Raw genomic sequence first — 23,975 nt, 5'->3', positions numbered from 1 at the left:
TAGAAGAGCTGCAACTCAGCTGTAATAATACAAATAATAATACTACAAATAATAATAATAATAATAATAATAATAATAATAATAATAATAATAATAATAATAATTTTATTATTTGTACCCTGCCCATCTGACTGGGTTGCCCATCATCTGCTTTGTGCACATAAGGTCCCAGGTTCCCTGGCTGGGAAAAAGACCTCTGTCCACTATGCGTGTCTCAAATCCTGTAGATGAGTAGGAAATACTGGCCAAAAGTCCTGACTTGGGATAAGGTCAGTTCGCATATTCCTGCCACACCTTTCCCAAGCATAAGGAATGTAGGAAAAACCCTCACTCTCCGCACACAGGAAGAGTCTCCCTCCCTCTCTCTCTCTCTCTCTCTCTCTCTCTCTCTCTCTCACACACACACACACACACACACACACACTGCAATAAACATCATTCTGTTATCGGCTTGCTGCTTGCTGAGCTTTAATATTAACAAGATTTAATTTAAAAAGTCAGCCACAATCAACACAGTGCACACTGCTGCTGTCTTGGCCTCCTGCGCTGACCAGACCCTGGGACTCCTCTGGGGGTGGGAGGGGGGTCGTGGGGGGCTTCTTGGGGCTCCTGGAGCTACCTGCGGGCAGCATTCAGGCGGTCTTTCACCGCAATGGTGTGCCTGAGCAGACCCTCGATGCTCTTGAAATAAACGCTGCTGTCTTTCATGTTCTTGATGGCACTGGAAAAGAGAGAGAGAGCACTTGAGGTGGCATTATTAATATTTATTTTTATTTTGCTGTCAGAAAGTTCTTCCTGATGTTTAGTTGGAATCTCCTTTCTTGTAACCTGAAGCCGTTGATTTGGATCCTCCCCTCTGGGGCAGCAGAAAGCAAGCCTGCTCCCTCCTCCATGTGGCAGCCCTTGAGATATTTGAGGATGGCTTTCATATCTCCTCTCAGTCTCCTTTTTTCCAGGCTAAACATACCCGGCTCCCTCAACCGTTCCTCATCAGGCATGGTTAGCAGATCTTAGTTGCCCTCCTCTCCACACTTCCAGCTTGTCAATATCCTTCTCAAATTGTGGAGCCCAGAACAGGACACAGGACTCTGACCAGGGCAGAGCAGAGCGGGACTATAGCTTCACTTCACCAGACTTCTGAATTGCATGCCAAGTTCCTAGGTCTCATAGCTGCGATGAGATACCTGGAAGTCTGAATTCTAATTTTAAGCAGTTTGGGTTTTGGTTTCAGCTTAGTACAGTTAGCCATGGGAATGGGGATCAATGCCGGAGGCCCTCTGCTGCCTTCCCCCCAACCGCAGCCTATCTATGGGTGCTTGGGAAGCATCTTTGGGAAAGGGATACAGCCCTGCAGGCTTCCCCCAAGTACCTGCAAGCGTACTCCACGGTGTAGATGGCCCCTTGACTTTGCTCCTCCCAGCTCTGCATGTCGGCCTGCAAGGAGAAAAGGGGACAGGGTGATCATCTCCAAGAAGCAACCTGGGTCTCCTCAGTTCTACCTTGATGCGCTAAACACTGCCACGCAGCACGTCCAAAGACCAACCCTAGTGCTTTTGGGGTGGGGTGGGGGTTCCGGTCACAAACTGCCCAAGGAGAAAAGGCTGCAACGACCCTTGGGGGGTCTCTTCCAACTCTACAATTGCATGAGTCATTCAGAGGGGCAATGGGCAGCCTCCGACCTCTCCAAAATAAGGCTGGCCTGTTATGCTTAAATATTTGAACTTATCTGCAAGAAAGCCCTGCAGATGGACAGCACATTTAGCTACAGAAGCCAAGGCACAGAGACAAAATGGGTAACCTCCTTTGCAGAGAAAACAAACCCCCTAGCCAATCAAACATTTATTATACGGTCACAGCAGCACTCAAAATTTGCCAGGTGCATTTTGTACCTGGCTATCAGCCACTTGCAAGGGAGTGAAGAGGCCTAGGTGCCAGGATGGGGCCTGGCGTCTCCCCCACCTGGACTGTTTTCACACACTAAGGCCCCATCCTGTAGAATTCTATCCATTATATTTTATCCACACAATCAGAATAAATGTAAAGAATCAAAAAGTCGTACTGAAAAATACAACTTTAGAGCCAACCACCCTCCAAATGGCTACAAGGCCTTCTGCTTTGGCGACTGTAACCTTGGCTTAAGCAGCCATTTGGCGATGAGCTTATATATCTGAGTTTCTAACACTGGGTCACAGGTGCAGTACCAGGAAGATTTGGGCATCGCATGGCAGGACAGAGTCTCAAACCAAAATGTGCTCCCCCAAGCCCACATTCCCAGCTTGTTCGCACTCCTGTCTCAGGGATGTCTACTCTGGCTTGGCCACGTGCACAGAATGGAAGATGGAAGGATCCCCAAGGAGGTGCTCTGTGGAACCGTTGGCAGACTCTGTGTTACAAAGATGCCTGCAGTCAGTTTGCATCCATAGCAGTGATGAGAGGAGGAGTGACTGTGCCGGGAGGAGCACAGAGAGAGGAAACGCCCTGGTTCATCTGCAACAGCACAACCAGACGCCTTCATCTGCCCCGGCTGCAATGCAGTATGTCTCTCCCGCATTGGTCTCAGGTGCTGCAACCTTCCAGCAGCTGGACTTCACCCTCAAAGGTGCACTCCATTGCCTCCCGAGATAGACGGATGCCAACCCCAAAGGCCCATTAACTTCTTTTTTAAAAAACTAAAGGGGTGAATGAAAGGTAGCTGTGGCTTAATGCAAAACACACTCATGCCCCCCAAGTCCAGAAAATTCAAAAAATCTTAGATTGCCTCCCTTGGATGACTTGCATGAGCTTAGGCTGGCTAATGCTCAAGACAATGGAATTAACGGCACATTAATGGGGCAGGGGAGGAACAAACAGCAGATCCCAGTCCCCAAAAGAGAGCTAAGGGGTGGGGGGAAACAGAGGGAGGAGGTTGCTTTCTTTAACTCGGAACTGGGGAATAACAAATCCCTCTCTCTCTCGCCAGGACAGCTTATCCACGAGATGCTGCCTAGTTGGAAAAGATGAATAAATCCTTGATGAATTTTTTCTTTTTTAAGGAAGAAAGACAGCAGGGTGACCTTCTCCATTTCGCTAGCATTCTCTTCCAGAACCCTGCTCTCCCTACGGCACCACTATTAATACAAGCACCTAAATTAATCAAGGGACGTTTTAAATAAGTTTGGGAACAAGCAGCCCGGATAACATCTGCCCTCCCTGCTGTATTGACTCTCTATCCCTTTTCAAAAAAACCGAAATACCCTCATCCAACATCTCCCCCTCCCAGTAAGAACCAACCCCCTCCCTCCAGAGACTGATCTGCACACGTAGGACCTGGGAGGCCGAGGTTCAAATCCTCCCACTGGGCCAGGAAGCTCGCTGGGGGACCCTGGGGGACCATCACTGCCCCTCAGCCCAGCCTACCTCGCAGGAGGGTTGTGAGGATTAGACAGGGGTGGGGCGGGGAAGAGACTCGTGTTCACCGCCAGCAGCTCCTGTAACCCAGTTATTTATGGAAAAATAAGCTTTATATGCAATGAAATGGTTTTGTCGTTTTCAGGAGTTTGCATGGATGGTTTTGTTGCTTTAGAGTTGGCTGATTTCCTCATCCTCAGGGCTTGCATTTGTGCACCCTGCTCTGTTTCTGTGCTGCGAAGGCTGGCTTCGCTGTAAGAAGAAGCCCACAAATCTATACCATAATGACAATGATGACAACAACTGCCTCCCTCACAGGGTTGTTGTGGGCTAAAATGGGGAGAGGGAGAACCACACACACTGCCTGGAGCTTCTTGGAGGAAACAGGGCGAGAAAGAAACGTAATCAATAAATACAAAATATAATGAGATGAGGGAAATGGCCCTCTCCTGATGGAGGGCAGGGTAGGCAATCCTGTAGTAGTAGTAGTAATATAACAACAACAACAATTTTATAATTCTTACTGGATTATTCCAGCCACTCTGGGCTGTTTCCAGCAAAATACAAAAGCACTATAAAACTTCAAGCATTAACTGTGGGCTTGCACATGTTTCTACACTCATCCATCCTATCTGACTCTCCGCTGGAACACTGGGAGGTGACATTTGGAGGCTGGCAACTTCTCTGATATAGGATTTTACTACAGTGGTGCCTCGCAAGACGAAATTAATTCGTTCCGCAAGTTTTTTCTTCTTGCGAGTTTTTCGTCTTGCGATGCACGGTTTCCCATAGGAATGCATTGAAAATCAATCAATGCGTTCCTATGGAAACCGCCTTCAGACCAGGTCCGGGGACAGTCTGTCCCCCGACCTCTTCTGAAGGCTGGGGGGGGGGGGCAAGGGCTTTTCTTCCCACCCCCAGCATTTTTAAAAACCCTGGGACAGTGGAGGACTTCTCCGCTGTCCGGGCGATCTTAAAATGCTGGCAGGCGGCATTTTAAAATCGCCCCGGGACAGCGGAGGACTTCTCCGCTGTCCGGGGCAATTTAAAAGCCTCTGGGAAGGCAGGCAGGGGGGACAAAGACTTTCGCCCCCCGCCGGCCTTCAGAAGAGGTCCAGGACCTCTTCTGAAGGCCGGCGGGGGGCGAAAGTCTTTGCTCCCCCCTCGCCTGCCTTCAAAAGCCATCTGGGACAGCGGGAAGCGCTTCCCTGCTATCCCGGACTGCTTTTAAAATGCTGGCGGTGGGGAGCAAAGCCTTTCGGCCCCCGCTGGCCTTCCTGGACCTCTTCTGAAGGCCGGAGGGGAGGGGAGGCTTTGCTCCCCACCGCCAGCATTTAAAAGAGGTCCCCGGAGATTTCCCTATGGGCTTTCTTCTTGCGAAGCAAGCCCATAGGGAAATTCGTCTTGCGAAGCAACTCGCAAACGGAAAACCCTTTCGTCTTGCGGGTTTTCCGTCTTGCGAGGCATTCGTCTTGCGAGGTACCACTGTACAGTGGTACCTCTGGTTATGAACTTAATTCATTCCGGAGGTCCGTTCTTAACCTGAAACCGTTCTTAACGTGAGGTACCACTTAGCTAATGGGGCCTCCCGCTGCCACTGCACGATTTCTGTTCTCATCCTGAGGTAAAGTTGTTAACCTGAGGTATTACTTCCAGGTTAGCGGAGTCTGTAACCTGAAGTGTTTTTAACCCGAGGTGTTTGTAACCTGAGGTACCACTGTACATTCATGGTACTGGGAGCTGTTAGGAGACCTATATTCTCCCTCCCAGCGCTACAATTCCCAAGATGATTTAACAATCAATTCCTCTTCCCTTGGAACTGGAGCTTTGGGCTGTGTTCAAAACTCAGATATATGAGCCAGGCACCAAATAGCTCCTTAAACCAAGGTTGCAGTTGCCAGAAAGGAATGTCCAGTCGCCATTTTGAGGCAAGACAGCTCTAAAGTCTTATTTTTCAAATGACGGACGGACTGATTGCTTCTCAGTTAAACATCTGGCTAGTTCAGAGGACAACCCTGAGCTTGGTTAAGAGCTTTGAGAACTTAAAGAAGAAAGTCACTTGATACAGAGACAGTCTACAGATCTATTGGCCTATTGTAACCTCTTTTTCTTAATGGTGACATGGACCATTCATAACATAGGAATATTCTTCCCAACTGTAAGTAGGGCAGTGGGGAAATTGAAGCGACAACAATTAATTATAACATTGTTCACCACTCCTGCTCAGGCATTTGACATTTTGGTTCCTGAAATTCAATCCAACTGTGCAGATAAAATAGAACTGATAGATTCTACAGGATGTTGTATTAGTGTGCGAAAACAGTCCAGATCCAATGACCCCCAGGAATGAACCTCCAGATGTTGGAGACATCAGGCGCCATCCATTTTGCATTCCCCATATTTATTTACCTACTTAATTTATACAGCTGCACCATATAAGCTAATCTCTCGGTTGCAGAGGGCCGACAGGTACAAAATGCGCTTGGAGAATTGCGAGTACTGGCTCTGAGAGGGGAATATAGGGGCTCCCTATATTCAGCAACCCACAGGTCCCAGGATTCTTTGGAGAAAGGCAGGACTGTTTAAAGCAGTAACCCCCACAACCCCTAAACGTACACTGAAGTGGGGCAGGTTCAGCTAACTGATCTGGGGCTGGTGAATCACAGAATTTGACGGGATCCCAAGGGCCATGTAGTCCAACCCCCTGCAACGCAGGGTCCATGATTAAGCATGCTGCGCATTTGAGTTTTTTCACTCCTGGGTTCAAAGGTGGCATACCTTATGCTGGGCCAACTCCGGGAGGGAGCGCCTGACGTGTTCCTGAAGACGATACAGAGCCACAGAAGGTTCGTTGGCCAAGACATACATGCTCTCCGTAAACTTGTCTGTCACTAGGAAGAATGGGGAGACGTTAATTTTAATTGCAGCTTCATTGCCAAGCCAGGAAATCCTTTCCAGACACCTATCATCATCATCATCAGTACTACCACAACCATTACCAGTGTTAGAAACTCAGATATATAACCTAATTACCAAAGGCTGCAGTCACAACAAAATGTCTAGGTGCCATTTTTTTGCAATGGGATTATTATTATTATCATTTCTATAACACTTTGTATATTTTTTATAAGATATTTATTAAGATTTTCAAGAAATTACAAAAAGAAAAAAGAAAATTTAAAGGAAAAATCTTTGTATTTTATTTTTATTTTTTTAAAATAATTTTTATTAACAGGCCAATCACATCACATTATCCATATCACATTGATTCCAAATTATACAGCCAAATTTTTAATTTTGTTGGGGGTGCCCATACATCAAGCTCAGCTCGAGTCCAAAACAGCATCACTTATCTTACTGCATTAATTAGACAGTTCTGTCCAGTTTGATCCGGATAGTCCTCAACAATGCGGTTGAGATAAAACAATCCAGAATAAAACAGATTCAGGCTTCCAGGAATTTTTTTCAGATCCTTCTCTAAGTGACATTTTGCTTTCTCCATATTTAGTTACCTACTTAATTTATAGAGCTGCATCATTGCCAGAGGGGTGTAGTGGTGAGAGTGTCAGGCAAAGACCTGGGAGATCAGGGTTCGAATCCCCACTCCATTATGAAGCCCACTGGGTGACCTCTTCACACACCTCTCAGGGCCGTTGCTTTCAATGGGTCTAATGCAAGCCATTTCCAAGGCAACACAACTGTGCCACCCCCCCCAATAACCACAGGTGGGAATGGCTATGACTCTGTTCCCCCCTGCTACATAGAATCATAGAATCCTAGAGTTGGAAGAGACCCCAAGGGCCATCAAGTCCAACCCCCTGCCAAGCAGGAAACACCATCAGAGCACTCCTGACATATGGTTGTCAAGCCTCTGCTTAAAGACCTCCAAAAGAGGAGACTCCACCACACTCCTTGGCAGCAAATTCCACTGTCAAACAGCTCTTACTGTCAGGAAGTTCTTCCTAATGTTTAGGTGGAATCTTCTTTCTTGTAGTTTGGATCCATTGCTCCGTGTCCGCTTCTCTGGAGCAGCAGAAAACAACCTTTCTCCCTCCTCTATGTGACATCCTTTTATATATTTGAACATGGCTATCATATCACCCCTTAACCTCCTCTTCTCCAGGCTAAACATGCCCAGCTCCCTTAGCCGTTCCTCCTAAGGCATCGTTTCCAGGCCTTTGACCATTTTGGTTGCCCTCCTCTGGACACGTTCCAGTTTGTCAGTGTCCTTCTTGAATTGTGGTGCCCAGAACTGGACACAGTACTCCAGGTGTGGTCTGACCAGAGCAGAATACAGTGGCACTATTACTTCCCTTGATCTAGATGCTATACTCCTATTGATGCAGCCCAGAATTGCATTGGCTTTTTTAGCTGCCGCGTCACACTGTTGGCTCATGTCAAGTTTGTGGTCAACCAAGACTCCTAGATCCTTTTCACATGTACTGCTCTCAAGCCAGGTGTCACCCATCTTGTATTTGTGCCTCTCATTTTTTTTGCCCAAGTGCAATACTTTACATTTCTCCCTGTTAAAATTCATCTTGTTTGTTTTTGCCCAGTTCTCTAATCTGTCAAGGTCGTTTTGAAGTGTGATCCTGTCCTCTGGGGTGTTAGCCACCCCTCCCAGTTTGGTGTCATCTGCAAATTTGATCAGGATGCCCTTGAGTCCATCATCCAAGTCGTTGATAAAGATGTTGAATAAGACCTGGCCCAAGACAGAACCCTGTGGCACCCCACTAGTCACTCTTCTCCAGGATGAAGAGGAACCATTGATGAGCACCCTTTGGGTTCGGTCAGTCAGCCAGTTACAAATCCACTGAGTGGTAGCATAGTCAAGACCGCATTTTACCAGCTTCTTTACAAGAATATCATGGGGCACCTTGTCAAATGCCTTGCTGAAATCAAGGTAGGCTACATCCACTGCGTTCCCTTCATCTACCAGGCTTGTAATTCTGTCAAAAAACGAGATCAGATTAGTCTGACATGACTTATTTTTCAGAAATCCATGCTGACTATTGGTGATCACAGCATTCCTTTCTAGGTGCTCACAGACTGTTTGCTTAATGATCTGCTCCAGAATCTTCCCTGGTATTGATGTCAGACTGACTGGGCGGTAATTATTTGGGTCCTCTCTTTTCCCCTTTTTGAAAATAGGGACAACATTTGCCCTCCTCCAGTCTGCCGGGACTTCGCCTGTTCTCCAGGAATTCTCAAAGATGACTGCCAGTGGTTCTGAGATCACATCTGCCAGTTCTTTTAATACTCATGGATGCAGTTCATCGGGCCCTGGAGACTTGAATACATCTAAACTAGCCAAATATTCTTGTACTATCTCCTTAGTTATTCTGGGCTGTGTTTCCTTTGCTGAATCATTTGCTCCAAATTCTTCAGGTTGGGCATTGTTTTCTTTATCGGAGAAGACTGAGGCAAAGAAGGCATTGAGGAGTTCAGCCCTTTCTGTGTCCCCTGTTTGCATTTCACCATCTTCTCCTCTGAGTGACCCCACTGTTTCTTTGTTCTTCCTTTTGCTACGGACATACCCATAAAAGCCTTTTTTGTTGCTTTTAACCTCTCTAGCAAGCCTGAGTTCATTCTGTGCTTTAGCTTTTCTGACTTTGTGTCTACACGTGCTGGCTATTTGTTTGAATTCTTCTTTGGTGGTTTCCCCCCTTTTCCATTTTTTGTACACATCCTTTTTTAATCTTAATTCAGTTAAAAGTTCTTTAGATAGCCACCCTGGCTTCTTTAGGCACCTTCCATGTTTCCGTCTCAATGGTATTGCCTGACGTTGTGCTTTTACTATCTCCCTCTTAACAAACTCCCAGCCATCATGAACTCCCTTTCCTTTTAGTATTGCTGTCCATGGGATCTCACCCAGCACTTCCCTAAGTTTTATGAAGTCGGCTTTCTTAAAGTCAAGAAATTGAGTCCTAGTATGCTTGGCTGCTCCTTTCCGCTGTATAGTAAACTTCAGAAGAGCATGATCACTCGCGCCTAATGATCCTTCCACTTCTACCCCACTAACCAGGTCATCAACATTGGTTAGGACCAGATCTAAAATGGCTGTTCCTCTTGTTGCTTCTCCCACTTTCTGGACAATGAAGTTGTCTGCAAGGCCAGTGAGGAATCTGTTTGACCTTATGCTCTTGGCTGAGTTTGACATCCAACAAATATCCGGGTAATTGAAGTCCCCCATTACTACTATCTCCCTTCCTTTTGCATGCTTGGCCATCTGTTCCAGGAAGGCATCATCTATGTCCTCTGTTTGGCTTGGGGATCTATAGTAAACTCCCACCATGAGGTCTCTGTTATTCTTCTCTCCTTTAATTTTGACCCAAATGCTCTCACTTTGGCTTTGAAGTTCTAAATCTTGGATCTCTTCACAGGTATACACATCCCTGACATATAACGCCACTCCTCCTCCTTTCTTGTCTGGTCTGTTTCTCTGAAATAGATTGTATCCCCCCATTATTACATTCCAATCGTGGGACTTATCCCACCAGGTTTCAGTGATGCCTATTATGTCATATTTAGTTTGCTGTACCAAGAGCTCAAGCTCATCTTGTTTATTTCCCATGCTTTGCGCATTAGTGTACAGACATTGAAGTCCATTAATCATTCCCCCGTGTCTCTTATTTAAGGATTTTTTCCTCCCACCATTAGGTCTGCGTGCTGTTTGCTCCATTTGGTCTATGACATTTGGATGATCATCTTCATTAATTGGTAGACTCCTACCTTCAGGAGCACTGTCTCCCTCCCCCACATTAGTCAGTTTAAAGCCCTCCTGACTACTGACATGACTACTGACATGAAGGGAATTACAACATTGTAATATTAATACTAATTAATACTAATACTAATTAATACTAATGAAAGAATAATGTTACTATTCTTTCTGTGGATTAAATATGAAATAATAATAATAATAATAATAATAATAATAATAATAATAATAATATAAACATCGTTTCCCGGGGCTCCAGCCTGTCCAGGAGAGAAGGCGGCTTTCTGCCAGGGGAATGCTATCTGCACAGGCTCAGAGGCGCTCTTGACACATGGCGTTCCGTTTGAAGGCCTGCGCTTGGGAAAAGAGGGGCTGGGGCCGCTTTTTAGGCGCTTCCCTAAAACAACCCCCCACATCTGGGCTGCGGCTTTGCGCTCCTGCGAATCATTGCACGCCCCCTCCCCCCTCCCCATTCCTGCCCGGACGCCTTTGGGCGCGACACCACCGGAAGTGGCTCCTCCGCCGCTACCTTTCTTCACTTTGAGCTGCATCTCCGGCTCCTCCATGATCCCGGGGAGAGCCCGAAGCGGCGGCAGGGAAAGCGGGCCGCGGCACCGGACAAGGAGGACAGCTGCCGGGCCACTTCCGACGGGCCGCGTGCAGCGCCGAAAGGGGAGCCGCTCGGAAACACCGCCCGGTGAGAAAGGTTCCCCCTGGGCGCTGTCGAGGGAAATGAGGGGCGGACGGGGCTCGACCGGGGGGAGAAGGGAAACTCTGACCCCAACTCTCCACCGGGGGGTCCCTGCGGGAGGAGAGCAGGCTCAGGAGTACTGGATATCCCCCAGAAATCCGGAATGGAGTCCCTAAGGCGGTTGGCTGGCTTCACCCCTGGAGGCGCACTCCATTGTCTGTCCAGACAGACCAGCCATAAGGGCCTTGGAGGTCCCCTCCTGGCCAAATGCAGGAGTTCCCCCACTCTGGCCAATAAATGCATGGCTGCTCAAAAGTGAGGCCACCAGGGTTCAATGGGGCTTACTCCCTAATGTGCGCCTTTAGAATTTCAGCTGGCCTTAGATTTGTCTGGCACAGAAACGGGTGCCTTTGCAAATGACCTCTCTTTCATTTTCCCCTGGAAAGTTTTCAAACTTTTCAAACTATAGGTCAGATGGATTACTCAGTCGGTCAGAGCGTGGCGCTGATAACGCCAAGGTTGCAAGTTCGAGCCCCATAAGGGACAGCTGCGTATCCCTGCATTGCGGGGGGTTGGACTAGATGATTCTGAGAGTCCCTTCCCATATCCTCCAACATTTCTCTGATGAAAAAAGGGACATCCTATTCCCTTAAAATAGTAATAATTTTATTCTTTGTATCCCACCCATCTGACTGGGTTGCCCCAGCCACTCTGGGTGACTTCCAACATATATAAAAACAGAATAAAACATTAAACATTATCCCCAAAAATCCCTATTATATAGTTACCTATCTCATTGGCTCAGGGGTTGCATAATTCCATACGCTTCAACGTTTCTTCAGTGAAAATAGGGGCTTCCTAAGGAAAAGCGGGACATTTCAGGTTCATATGAGAAACTGGAACAGCTCCTGTAAATCGGGGTTTGTCCCTGGAAAATAGGGATGCTTGGAGGGTCTGCCTTCCAGCTCTACAATTCTATGATTCTGTGATACGCCACTGAGTAGATCCACTAAAATGAATAGAAGTGACCAGTTTAGGTCCATTGCTTTCAGTGGGTCTAATTTTTGAGTAGGACTGAGTTCGATGCATGCTATTCCTTTCAATGGGTCTACTCTGGGTATGTATTAGACCATTGAGGTTCTACTCAGCGTAGACCCTCATGCTGGTTGAGGCTAATGGGAGTTGTAGTCCAAACCATCTGGGAGCCACTAGGGTGACAAAGGATGGAAGAGATTATCACTACAGCCTGCAGGGGGCTGGACCAGTTTAATATCTGCCTGCTGTCAAAACATGTAAAGCCTCTGGGTCATCTTCAGTGCTCATTGGTTCTGAGGATGACAGCTGTTAAAGTTTATGTGGAGTCTTTTAACTTTTTAAATTTTGTAGTATTTTGTAAAAAATAAAATATTTTTTTAAAACAGTTTTATAGGGTAATAAAAACAATATTTTATTGTTGTCAATTAGAAGCTGCTTTGGACGGGCGTTGGCTCAGAAGAGCGGTCTAATAGATACGTTAAATAAACACAATGCATTAAAGCATAATCAAAACCAAATTTTGTGGAGGGTTTTTAAAAAGAAAACAATTGAACGGCTGGCCCTTTAAACCGCCCTTTGGGGGAAGCGCTTCCTCTTAGTTAGTGGCCGGTGATTGGAGGAGCTGGAGGGCGGGGCGGAGGCTAAGCTGCGCCGCTCATTCATAACAATACCGGCTTCCGCAACCTCATTCAGAAGCTCTTAAAGGGCCAGGCCGCCGCCGCCCCGCGGGAGCGGCTGCAAATGCATTGTGGGAAGAGAAAGTTACTTTCAGTTTTGCGCGGACGGGCAGAGAGAGCAAAGAGAGGCGAAGATGCGGCAAAGCCGATCTGGCGGCACCATGATCGTCAACCTTTTCTAAAGGGCTATGTGTAAACCTGACGTCATCCCCCTTCTAATGGGAGAGGCTGGTGAGTTTTTACGTCACATGTTGGAGGCAGGAAATCCCTCCAGGACTTGGCCCGGGGGTGACGTCAGAAGGGTTGTAAACAGATCAGAGTAAAGTTGGGCAGGGTATGTATATAATAATAATAATAATAATAATAATAATACTTTGCATGCTGTAGGCAATTCTCAGTGGCATCTCAGTGGCATTTGAGAGGCTCCCCCTGAGATTGAAACACGGGAGAGCCAGTCAGTATTGGAAGCCCTGAGCTTGGTGGACAGTGGCCTGACTGTCTATAAACTTTCCTTTGCTTTTACTTGGAACCATGAGGACTAGCGCCTCATCCTTAACCCCTGAGCTATGGCCCTTCCCACAGAATGCACAATTTGTCTGAAGACGGTCCCAGGTTCCGTCCTGGGTATCTGCTGGTGAGGCTGGGAATGCCCCCCACCTGACTCAGTACAAGGCAGCTTTCAGAAGAATAATGAGGACTAGAATCTTTTTAATTTTGAAGAAAGGACTGCAGCTCAGTGGCAGAGCTGTGCCTGGATTCTGGAGAGCTGCTGCCAGCCAGGGTAGGCAGTGCACAAGTAGGTCGACCAGTAGTCTGGCTCTGCCTGAGGGCAGTTTCTTGTGTTCCTGTTTCTTTGCTGTGTCAAAGCTCTCAGGGCGCTGTAGACCTGCCGCCGCCATAGACACCTTCACAATTTCTCCAGAAGCTCCTGTCGCCGAAATGACCCACAATGCCCCCTCAAAGGACCCAGAGATGCCCGCCAGCGACCAGGAGGACGATCAGGCATCAGTCATCTTGCGGCTGTATCCGTACTCAGAGGAGAAAGACGACCCAAACCAAGCTGTTCCTGCACCAAATGGCAAGTCTTCAAACCCGGTCGCCTCTCCTCAAAAAGGATATTTCATTTCATTTCACTTTCAATGTGTATACCTTTTAATTTGTTTAATTAGCCAAAGGCCTGGGAAAAGAGGAATGTTTTCCCCAGGTGCCTAGAGATATGTAACGAAGGCGCCAGGCGAGCCTCCCTGGGGAGAGCATCCCACATATAGGGAGCCACCGCAGAAAAGGCCCCGTCCTTGTGTGGCCACCCTCTGGACTTTTCACAGAGGAGGCACATGTAGAAGGGCCTCAGGTGGTGATTGCTGGGTCCAGGTTGGTTCACATGGAGAGAAGCGGTCCTTGAAAAATGAAGGTTCCAGGTTTTACATCTTTTGTCTTTCTTCAAAAATGCAGATGGAAGCAGTCTGAAGCTGGCGACCACCCTGACCAACCGGCAGCGTGGCAACGAGGCATCTGCCTTGCCGGCCACTCTGGACAGTGAGTTGTTGTGCCACAAAACATTTTTGCTTTTCATTAGCTGGGGAATGGGGGGAGGGGGCTGTGAATCAGTTGAAGCCAAGGTGGCTTCAATTCTCCCCCATTTATACATTTTTTTCCTGTTGCTCTAGAGGTCTAGCCCCTTGTTAAGATCAGCCAAAGTTCATGATCCTGTTGTGCTGCTTTTCCTCTGAACTGACTTCCCAAACCACTTGGTACACTTTTGTTGTTGTTCAAGAGGACTAGCGCCTTGAAGGGGGAAATCAATTTGTTTTTTGTTAAAAATCAGTCAAGGTTCAGGATTAGCTGAGTTGGTAGAGCACAGGAATCTTAATCGCAGGATTGTGGGTTCTATGATTCTGTTGGGCTGCTTTCTCTCTTAATCAACTTCCCAATGGTCTCTAACACCCACCAAGCCGTCCCTTTTCCCTTCAAGAACAGGAGGCTCAAGAGCAAATCTGCCCTCCACTCCTCAGGCCATTTTATTCTATTTATATTTAAAGGCATTAATCCAAAAGTCAAGTTTCCATCCCTCATGATTGCCAGTGAATAACATTTCTAGCGATCATGAAAGGCGTCTGCTTCCCTCCTCCCTCTGAGGATTAATTATGCAAAGACAAGAATGGTTTGAATACCATTGCATATTTTATAGAACAGGACAATCATTTTGCAAAAACAGGCTTGGAATTTGGGTTCTGTGCAGCCTCTTACTGTAAGACTGCATTCTATTCCCTATTTCAGTTCTCAATGAAATCCTGTTTGTTTGTTTTTTACTTTTCCAGCTCTTTCTATTCATCAGTTGGCAGCCCAGGGAGAACTGGTCCTATTGAAAGAAAATCTGAGGAAAGGTGAGATAGGAACACCCAGCCCCCCTCCACCCGCTTCTGACTTCCTGCCCACTAGCTAGAGTGTGCCTCACAGGGTTGGTTTATTTATTTAAGGTGTTTTTAAAACATTTATTTTATTTAATCATTTGACAGCTATTTACAACAATCAGCAAAATTCTCCTCCAGGCAAGGTTATTCCAAATCATTATTCTGCAACACTTAACATATCAGTGCAATATTTCTTCTTTCAAATAACCCTCCTCAAAACCTACTTGAATTTGACTAGATTCTTTCTCTATGATAGGCGACATAGTTCTGAGGGATCCTGGATCTGAGGGAACTTCGTATTTCAATACTGAGGACATTCATCTACCACAGAGGTTCCCAAACTTCTTTGGGCTCCCCCCCCCTTCAGAAAAAAAAAAACTTAGTGCCCCCCAGGAAAACTACTTTCTTTAAGTGAAGAAACAGAAAGATGCCATGACAAATTTGTGTTCTCTTAGGGATCTTTATTTTTACCTACATTCTGCAATATAGTGAAGAAATAGGTTGCTGTAAATAAGACACCTTGAAGTTTAAGATTATAAAATTATTCATTAAAATCAACCATAGTAACATTCATATTATACACAGAAAATTAAGGTAACGATAATATGAAAATAAAAATTATGTTGTCATTGTCCTGCAACAGCGTCTGGCCTGGCAGTAAGTGTTATTACACAACAGATGAAACACGTTTTTTCCAATTTTTATTCTCTTCTTTTTTATGCTTTTTTATGCTTTTATGCTTACCGCCCCCCCCCCATCACACTGCTTAAATCATGGGTAGGCAAACTAAGGCCCGGGGGCCGGATCTGGCCCAATCGCCTTCTAAATCCGGCCCATGGATAGTCTGGGAATCAGCGTGTTTTTACATGAGTAGAATGTGTCCTTTTATTTAAAATTCATCTCTGAATTATTTGTGGGGCCTGCCTGGTATTTTTACATGAGTAGAATGTGTGCTTTCATTTAAAATGCATCTCTCTGTTTTCTGTGGGGCATAGGAATTTGTTCATCCCCCCCCCCCAAATCTAGTCCAGCCCCCACCAAGGTCTAAGGGAAAGTGGACCGGCCCCCTGCTGAAAAAGTTTGCTGACCCCTGAATAAATCATTAGCCATTCCAGCCAGTGTGCAGGAAAATCACAAAAATTAAAAACAAACCGTGCAGAGAATGAGAGAAATCTGTTGTAAAACCAAATGCTGCCATGAAATGATTTAATTCACTTAGCCGGGAAAGACCGTTGTGCAGCCTACATGAAGATCCCTGAACTTTCCTACCCCTGTGTCAATCAGCTCCCTAATTTTGGAAATGTTGACAGGCGAGAACCTTTTGAACAAGCCCGACGAACGGGGCTTCACGCCGCTGATGTGGGCAGCGGCTTTTGGAGAGATCGAGACAATTCGCAGTATGCTGGAATGGGTAAGGAACGTGCGATGGGGAGGGAGAAGCGCAGGGGTCACCCGCATTTTCCCTGCCGCGGCTGCAGCCCTGTGTGTCCTCTCTCCCCAGGGCGCAGACCCCCACGTCCTTGCCAAGGAGAGGGAGAGCGCCCTGTCCCTTGCCAGCATGGGGGGCTACACGGACATCGTCACCTTGCTCCTGGAGAAGGACGTGGACATCAACACTTACGACTGGGTAACTTTTGCATCGGCGGGTGGATGGGGGGCAAGTATGGCCCTGCTGACCTGAATCAGTTTCACAGGCCCCGCATTCATAGAACCATAGGATTGTAGAGTTGGAAGGGGCCACCAAGGGTCATCTAGTCCAACCCCCTGCAATGCAGGAATCTCAGCTCAAGCATCCAGGGCAGGTGGCCGTCCAACCTCTGTTGAAAATCTCCAAGGAAGGAGAGGCCACCACCTTCCATTCCATGGTCGAACAGCTCTTACTGTCAGAAGTTCTTGCTAAATGTCTTCCTTGAAGCCATGGGTTCGAGTCCTGCTCTCCAGAGCAGGAGAAAACAAGCTTGTTCCCTCTGACAGCCCTTGAGATATTTGAAGATTGCTGTCATATCTCCTCTTTTCCAGGCTAAACATTCCCAGCTCCTTCAGCCGTTCCTCATCAGGCTTGGTTTCCAGACCCTTGGTCATCTCGGTCGCCCTCCTCTGCCACCTCTTGGCTGTAAATGGGAATACATACATCACCCAGGATTCCAGTCTTCATGAAGGCAAAGGAAGGGCTGATTTAACAGGAACGCTGAAAGCTGCCTGATGCAGAAACCAGAACTATTTGGGTCTGAGATCAAACAGCCAGAGCACCTAGACAGATCTGCCTTGTCTCAACAAGGATACTGTAGATTTGGGAAAGGTTCGGGAAAGGGCAGCCCCAGAGATCCAGAGGATGGGACGACTTCCCAATGGGAAAGGGTTGCAGCATTTTTATAGTTGGAAGAGACCCTGAGGATCATCTAGTCCAGCGGTTCTCAACCTGTGGATCCCAAGATGTTGTTGGGACTACAACTCCCATCATCCCTGAGCTCTGGCCTTGCTAGCTAGGGGTGATGGGAGTTGTAGTTCAACAACATCTGGGGACCCACAGGTTGAGAAAGGCTGAAAGTCCATGGGTAGGCAGACAAAGGCCCAGGGGCTGGATCCGGCCCAATTGCCTTCTAAATCCAGCCAGCAGATGGTCTGGGAATCAGCATGTTTTTACATGAGTAGAATGTATCCTTTTATTTAAAATGCATCTCTGGGTTATTTGTGGGGCAAAGGAATTCGTTCTCCCCCCCAATATAGTCCGCCCCCCCAAGGTCTGAGGGACACTGGACCGGCCCCCTGCTGGAAAAGTTTGCTGACCTCCTGCCACATTGTGGCCAGTTTTCAGCCTCACAAGACCCCTAAGAAGTAGGATAGGAGAGGGGCTTTACATGCAGAAGGTTCCAGGTTCCATTCCTGATGGCATCTCCAGTCAGGGCTAGGAAAGTGAACACCTGGAGAGATGCTGCCAGCCAGTGTGGACAGGGCTAAGCTAAGCAGGTCGGTGGTCTAATTTGGTAGAAGGCAGCTTCCTGTCCAATTCTGCTCTGCTGCTTCAGAAACTTGAGGACTAGAATGTTGATTTATTTCTAGGGGAAGGTTGAGCATCTGATTTGCATTCAGAAGACCCTGAATTCAATCCCACAGAAGGCGGGGGGGGGGCATCCCCTGAAACCCCGGAGAGCAGCTGCCAGTCTGTGTAGACAACCATGAATGAGAGGGACTCAGTAAAAGAGAGCTTCCTGTGTAAATCAGCCTGTACTCAGAACCATGAGGCCTGGAAACCTGTTTTGTTGTTAAGGGCTGTCAGAGCTGAGGGAAAACAGGGAAAGACTCTCTCCAGAAAGTTGAGGACTAGGACCTTGATTTATTTTTAGAGGAAGGGCTCTCAAGACGGGTGGGTGCCAGCAACCTGCTCTGAGTGCCAGCCCTCTGAACCAGGCCATGCGGGGGGGGGGGTGCAGACTTTCTCTGATTCTATTAATATTTTGTAAATTTCACTGGTTTCCCTTTTTATAACTACCTTCTCTTTTCTTTTATATTCCGACTAAATCTCAATGGTATCTTTTAACAAAGGATTGTCAGTTTTTTGCCTATTTGCCTAAGAAAGTGTGTGGGGTGGGTGGGTGTTTTGCTCCTTGTGCTGATGCTTTTCCGTTGCCTCTGCAGAATGGCGGGACTCCTCTCCTCTATGCCGTGCGCGGGAACCACGTCAAATGCATTGAGGCCTTGCTAGGTAAGTGGTGTCGGGGGGAAGGTGCTTCCGTACCTGAGCGACAATCTCATTTTTGGATGGAGAAGCCAAGTTTGCCTCCTTTTGGCCACAGCTGAGAACGAGGGGGTCAACTAACGGGCCTTCCCCCCGAGCGATAATAACGTGGGTCCATTTATTTCAGCAGGTCTGCTGTGAGTAGGGTGGTGCTGTGGGTTAAACCACAGAGCCTAGGACTTGCCAATCAGAAGGTCGGCGGTTCGAATCCCCGCAATGACGGGGTGAGCTCCCGTTGCTCGGTCCCTGCTCCTGCCAACCTAGCTGTTCGAAAGCACGTCAAAGTGCAAGGAGATAAATAGGGAAGGTAAACGGCGTTTCCGTGCTCTGCTCTGGTTCGCCAGAAGCGGCTTCGTCATGCTGGCCACATGACCCGGAAGCTGTACGCCGGCTCCCTCGGCCAATAAAGCGAGATGAGCGCCACAACCCCAGAGTCGTCCGCAGCTGGACCTAAATGGTCAGGGGTCCCTTTACCTTCACCTTTACTGCAAGTGCAGTAGTTTGCTGCCAACTCTCTTCAGTCCATGGAAGCATTTTTGGGTATTGCCACAATGCCTCTGCTGGCTTTTCGGAGTTGCCACGAAGCTCCCTGTTTTGCCTGCAATGGACTTTGATGCGGCGAAATATGCTATAGGGCATATTTCTCTCTTGGTGGCAACTTAAACATCTCTGAGGCAGTGTGGTGCAGTGGTTAGGGCCATGGTTCTCCCAACTTTTTCCTCTGGACCACACTTTCAGAAGAAAAATTTGTTTGCGCCAGACTGGATTTTTTTATCGATAAGAAATACATTGGAAAACGGAAAGAAACGACTCCTAACTGTGCTTGATTTAGAACTAGTATCATCCACATACTGGTGAACACCCAGCCCAAACCCAGATTAAATGTATTCCCATCTGAAGCCCTAAACAGCAGACTGACTGGTAGACGGTATCAGAATAGACTCTGCCTGTGTTCTCACGCTGTCGATTGTATGAAACATATCTTGGGTTATGACTGTTGTTGTTTAGTCATGTCCGCCTCTTTGTGACTCCCTGGACCAGAGCACGCCAGGCACTCCTGTCTCCCACTGCCTCCTGCAGTTTGGTTAGACTCATGCTGGTAGCTTCGAGAACACTGTCCCACCATCTCGTCCTCTGTCGTCCCCTTCTCCTTGTGCCCTCAATCTTTCCCAGCATCAGGGTCTTTTCCAGGAAGTCTACTCTTCTCATGAGGTGGCCAAAGTCTTGGAGCCTCAGCTTCAGGATCTGTCCTTCCAGTGAGCACTCAGGGCTGATTTCCTTAAGAACGGATAGGTTTGATCTTCTTGCAGTCCATGGGACTCTCAAGAGTCTCCTCCAGCACCAGAATTCAAAAGCATCCATTCTTCGGCGATCAGCCTTCTTTATGGTCCAGCTCTCACTTCCATACATCACTACTGGGAAAACCAGAGCTTGAACTATACGGACCTTTGTTGGCATGGTGATGTCTCTGCTTTTTAAGATATTGCCCTTAAATCCTTGAGGCAGAGACTATGGGATAATGCATATAGTGATCACATGCACTATATGCATTGTGGACATCTCTTACTACATTCTGGGATGCATAAACAAGGCAGGAACCAATTAATTAAACCCTTATCGGCAAACTTGCCTGGAAATCCTGAAACCTTCTATCTCAAGTATCGCCTTGAGGCAAATGATATTGCCCTGGCCGTGGCAAAATTTCTCTCTGGGGTGATACGAAATAGAAATCAACACACTCTGGATAAAACAGAGTGGCTGCCTAGGAATGTTTTTTCCCCTCCATTTCTGCTGTATTTGCTTTTGAAATTGCTTTTGTGGGTCTTTGGACTTTAATAAAGAATGTATGTGTAAAGTTAAAAAAAGAAGAACATAGCACTAAATTAAAATACATAAAATATTTGTCTCCCCTCCCTCTTCTCAGCCCACGGTGCTGATCTCACAACCGAGGCAGATTCAGGATACACCCCCATGGACCTGGCGGTCGCTCTGGGACACAAGAAAGGTGGGTTTGGAAACATGTGAGGGGCCACAGGGTCCCACGTCAAGGGGCCGTGGGGCTCATGAGGGCCTTCCACTTGTGGGGGGCTTCCCGTTGGAGCATCCAGGAGACTGGGCAAGGTGGGGGTCCCCTTTGACCTCATCCAAGCCTTCTTAAAAAAGGTAAAAGGACCCCTGACCATTTAGGTCCAGCAGCGGACTACTTTTGGGTTGTGGTGCTCATCTCGCTTTATTGGCCGAGGGAGCCGGCGTACAGCTTCCGGGTCAGGTGGCCAGCATGACTAAGCCACTTATGGCAAACCAGAGCAGCGCACGGAAACGCCGTTTACCTTCCCGCCGGAGCGGTACCTATTTATCTACTTGCACTTTGATGTGCTTTCAAACTGCTAGGTTGGCAGGAGCAGGGACCGAGCAACGGGAGCTCACCCCGTCTCAGGGATTCGAACCGCTGACCTTCTGATCGGCAAGTCCTAGGCTCTGTGGTTTAACCCACAGTGCCACCCGCGTCCCCCAAGCCTCCTTAGTTTCTTCCAATTCCTCAATGGAGCCTCCATGGACAGAGCCAGCTACCTTAGAACGGCGGAGAACCTCCAAGAGTGGGTTGGGAAAGCATTTCAGGGCTTGCATGCTCGCGAGGAGGCCTTCTATCGCCCTCACCCACACACCAAGCATGTAAAAGAGGCAGCGGGGCATAGTGGTTAGAGAGTGGGACAAGGACCTGGGAGAGAACAGGGCTCAAATCCACTGGCCATGAAGCTCACTGGCTGGTGACCTTTGGGGCCAGTCACGGCCTCTCCCAGCCTGACCTCCCTGGCAGGGTTGTTGTGTGAGGATTAAATGTGGTGGCAGAGGAGAGAAAAATGGTCACCACTTTGAGGGAAATGAAAGTGTATATAAACACAAGGAATGCTGGTGTCTGTTTTGACCTGTTTTTAGTTTAAACCAGTGTCTCCCAAACTTGGGTCTCCAGCTGTTTTTGGACTGCAGTTCCCATCCCAAAACAGCTGGAGACCCAAACTTGGGAAACCCTGGTTTAAAGCATTCCAAAGATAACATCAGCAAGAGTTGTTTTTACGCTTTATTGTCTTTATTCTTTTAAGCTGCTTGTAAAACCACTTTGAGGGACGCGGGTGGCACTGTGGGTTAAACCACAGAGCCTAGGGCTTGCCGATCAGAAGGTCGGCGGTTCAAATCCCCGCAATGACGGGGTGAGCTCCCGTTGCTCGGTCCCTGCTCCTGCCAACCTAGCAGTTCGAAAGCACGTCAAAGTGCAAGTAGATAAATAGGTACCACTCTGGCAGGAAGGTGAACGGCGTTTCCGTGCGCTGCTCTGGTTCGCCAGAAGCAGCTTAGTCCTGCTGGCCACATGACCCGGAAGCTGTATGCTGGCTCCCTCAGCCAGTAAAGCGAGATGAGCGCCGCAACCCCAGAGTCGGTCACGACTGGATCTAATGGTCAGGGGTCCCTTTACCTTTTTAAAACCACTTTGAGGGGACTTAAGGGGAAAAATCAAGCAGTGCATAAATTTATTGACATAAGTAAATATAAGTTGAAATTCTTTCTTTTTTTAAAGAAATAAATCAACAAGTGCATAAATTTAATGAAGTAGATAAATGCAAACTGGAATTCTGTATTATTATTTTTTTAAAAAACCCAAGTCAATCAATTCATTCTTTGCTTTCCCTCTCCCTTCCCTAGTGCAACACGTGATGGAAAAACATATCCTCAAGTTGTTGCGGAGCAAAGAACCTGAGTGAAACAGGACTTCTTGTCAGACTGGGGGGGGGCCTTCTCCCTGCCCCCCACCATTTTTCTCTCTGCTTTGAAGGTGGAATCAAAGGAAAGCCTTCTGCACTGAGCGGCTGATCTGCGGCACGTGAGACAGGGTTGGATATTTGAGAGTCACCGGGCTTTAAAAAGTTCGCTACAGCCCTCGTGGAAAGAGGGGGCAGTGGAGGGGTTAGGTTTGACGGCAAGACACGACTCCCCCCCCCCCAACCTGCTTGTTGCCATCAGCTTACTATTTTTTATTTATTTATTGAATTTTTATACCGCCCTATACCCGGAGGTCTCATTTATCAACCTGATGACCACTAAGCACCACAACTATTCTGGAACCCCTGAAATCCAGACTCCAGCCAGAGACGTTGTTTCTGGAGGCAAAGGAACTCCAGGTGGCTCGCAGAAGCAAGCCAAGCTGCAAATCAGAAGGCACTTGATGTTTTCGCTACTGCCGTTTGCAAACTGTTCTGAGCTGGATGTGTGCGATGGGAGAGAGAATTTTGCAGATTCCCGAACTAAAAAAAAAGTACTACGTACCATACTTTTAAAATTTGAAATGGCAACAACTGAACACCCCCGATTAATGGAAGAAACTATTCTGTCCCTAGAATACTTGCTGAAACTGCTAAGCAGGTGACTCTGCTACACTGTGCTTGTCTTAAACAACAGGCTTGCTTATTTCCGCTCGCCTAGGGCGAACCAGGACTCCAGGGGAGCAGCTGTGAGAGCTTTCTTTTTAAATAAAGGAATGAATTTCTCGGCATAAAAATACAAAATAAATTATTGTTCACTATTCGTTATATGTCTTTACCACCCTACGTCTGAGGATCATAGAGCAGTTTACAGTATAAAAACACAAAAATATATAACGCTATAACAAAGAAACCAGTAACTCCTCCCTCCCACAAACATCTAAAATCAGCTGGTTCTAGGGAAATGCTTTTGCTTGGCTCCTAAAGATATGTAATGAAGGGGCCAGGTGAGCCTCCCTGGGGAGAGCATCCCACAAATGGGGAGCCACCACCGAAAAAGGCCCTGTTCTCATGTTGCCACAAAGAAAGGCCTCAGAGGATGATCTCAGGGTCCGGTTCAGTTCGTATGGGGAGAGGTGGCCCTTGAGGTGTTGCGGTCCTGAGCCGCCTTCTGGACCGTTGGACCCCCTCTTGGTCTCTGACACTCCATCCCCCAGAGCCTGGCTGCACCTGCAGGGGAAGCCCCTGACTCCCTGAGGGTTTGAGGTCCATCGGCTCCCCTCCCCTGGCTTAGCTGGCCAGTCAAAGCCGTTCCCGGGATTGTGGCCGCTGTCACATGCCGGCAGCATCTAGGAGCCGCAGGTGAGAGCTGAGTGCACAGAGCTTATAGCCCTAAGATCAGCAGCAACACCCAAATGGAGGGAGTGGTAGCCAACTGGGTGGAAAACTTGCCCCAGTTTGGCTTCTGGAGTCCTGGGAAGGGGAGACACCTTTTGAAATTATGGACTGTCTTCATAGAATTATAGAGTTGGAAGGAACCCTGAGGATCGTTTTGTCCAGGC

At 47.6% G+C, this 23,975-nt stretch overlaps 2 protein-coding genes across 2 annotated transcripts; one reads left to right on the top strand and one right to left on the bottom strand.

Annotated features, from left to right (window-relative positions):
* Window positions 1-451: 451 nt before the first annotated feature.
* Window positions 452-10,770, bottom strand: BORCS8 (BLOC-1 related complex subunit 8). The gene is made up of 4 exons (XM_083484279.1): window positions 10,638-10,770; window positions 6,166-6,278; window positions 1,370-1,434; window positions 452-721 (listed from the first exon to the last, which is right to left on the bottom strand). The coding sequence occupies exons 1-4, from the start codon at window positions 10,672-10,674 to the stop codon at window positions 616-618; spliced, it is 321 nt and encodes a 106-aa protein (XP_083340405.1). The 5' UTR covers window positions 10,675-10,770; the 3' UTR covers window positions 452-615.
* On the top strand, window positions 10,685-23,236 carry RFXANK (regulatory factor X associated ankyrin containing protein). Its single transcript, XM_083484189.1, has 9 exons — window positions 10,685-10,805; window positions 13,379-13,589; window positions 13,964-14,047; window positions 14,830-14,895; window positions 16,233-16,333; window positions 16,424-16,549; window positions 18,559-18,625; window positions 20,583-20,663; window positions 22,358-23,236. Exons 2-9 carry the CDS (start codon window positions 13,451-13,453, stop codon window positions 22,414-22,416), a joined length of 723 nt encoding a protein of 240 aa, XP_083340315.1. The 5' UTR covers window positions 10,685-10,805; window positions 13,379-13,450; the 3' UTR covers window positions 22,417-23,236.
* Window positions 23,237-23,975: the final 739 nt, after the last annotated feature.

Source organism: Podarcis liolepis (assembly GCF_965112155.1).
Source record: "Podarcis liolepis genome assembly, chromosome: 18".
Taxonomy (NCBI): Eukaryota; Metazoa; Chordata; class Lepidosauria; order Squamata; family Lacertidae; genus Podarcis; species Podarcis liolepis.
The sequence above is the reverse complement of the archived record's forward strand: the minus strand, read 5'-3'. Positions and strand labels throughout refer to the sequence as shown.

Coding starts and splice junctions, on each gene's coding strand:
- BORCS8 (XM_083484279.1), bottom strand. CDS start 10,674: ATGGAGGAGCCGGAGATGCAGCTCAAAGTGAAGAAAG. Junction 6,279..10,637: donor GCAGCTCAAAGTGAAGAAAG/GTAGCGGCGGAG, acceptor CATTCTTCCTAG/TGACAGACAAGTTTACGGAG. Junction 1,435..6,165: donor CGGAGTTGGCCCAGCATAAG/GTATGCCACCTT, acceptor TTCTCCTTGCAG/GCCGACATGCAGAGCTGGGA.
- RFXANK (XM_083484189.1), top strand. CDS start 13,451: ATGACCCACAATGCCCCCTCAAAGGACCCAGAGATGCCCGCCAGCGAC. Junction 13,590..13,963: donor AGCTGTTCCTGCACCAAATG/GCAAGTCTTCAA, acceptor TCAAAAATGCAG/ATGGAAGCAGTCTGAAGCTG. Junction 16,550..18,558: donor ACATCAACACTTACGACTGG/GTAACTTTTGCA, acceptor TTGCCTCTGCAG/AATGGCGGGACTCCTCTCCT.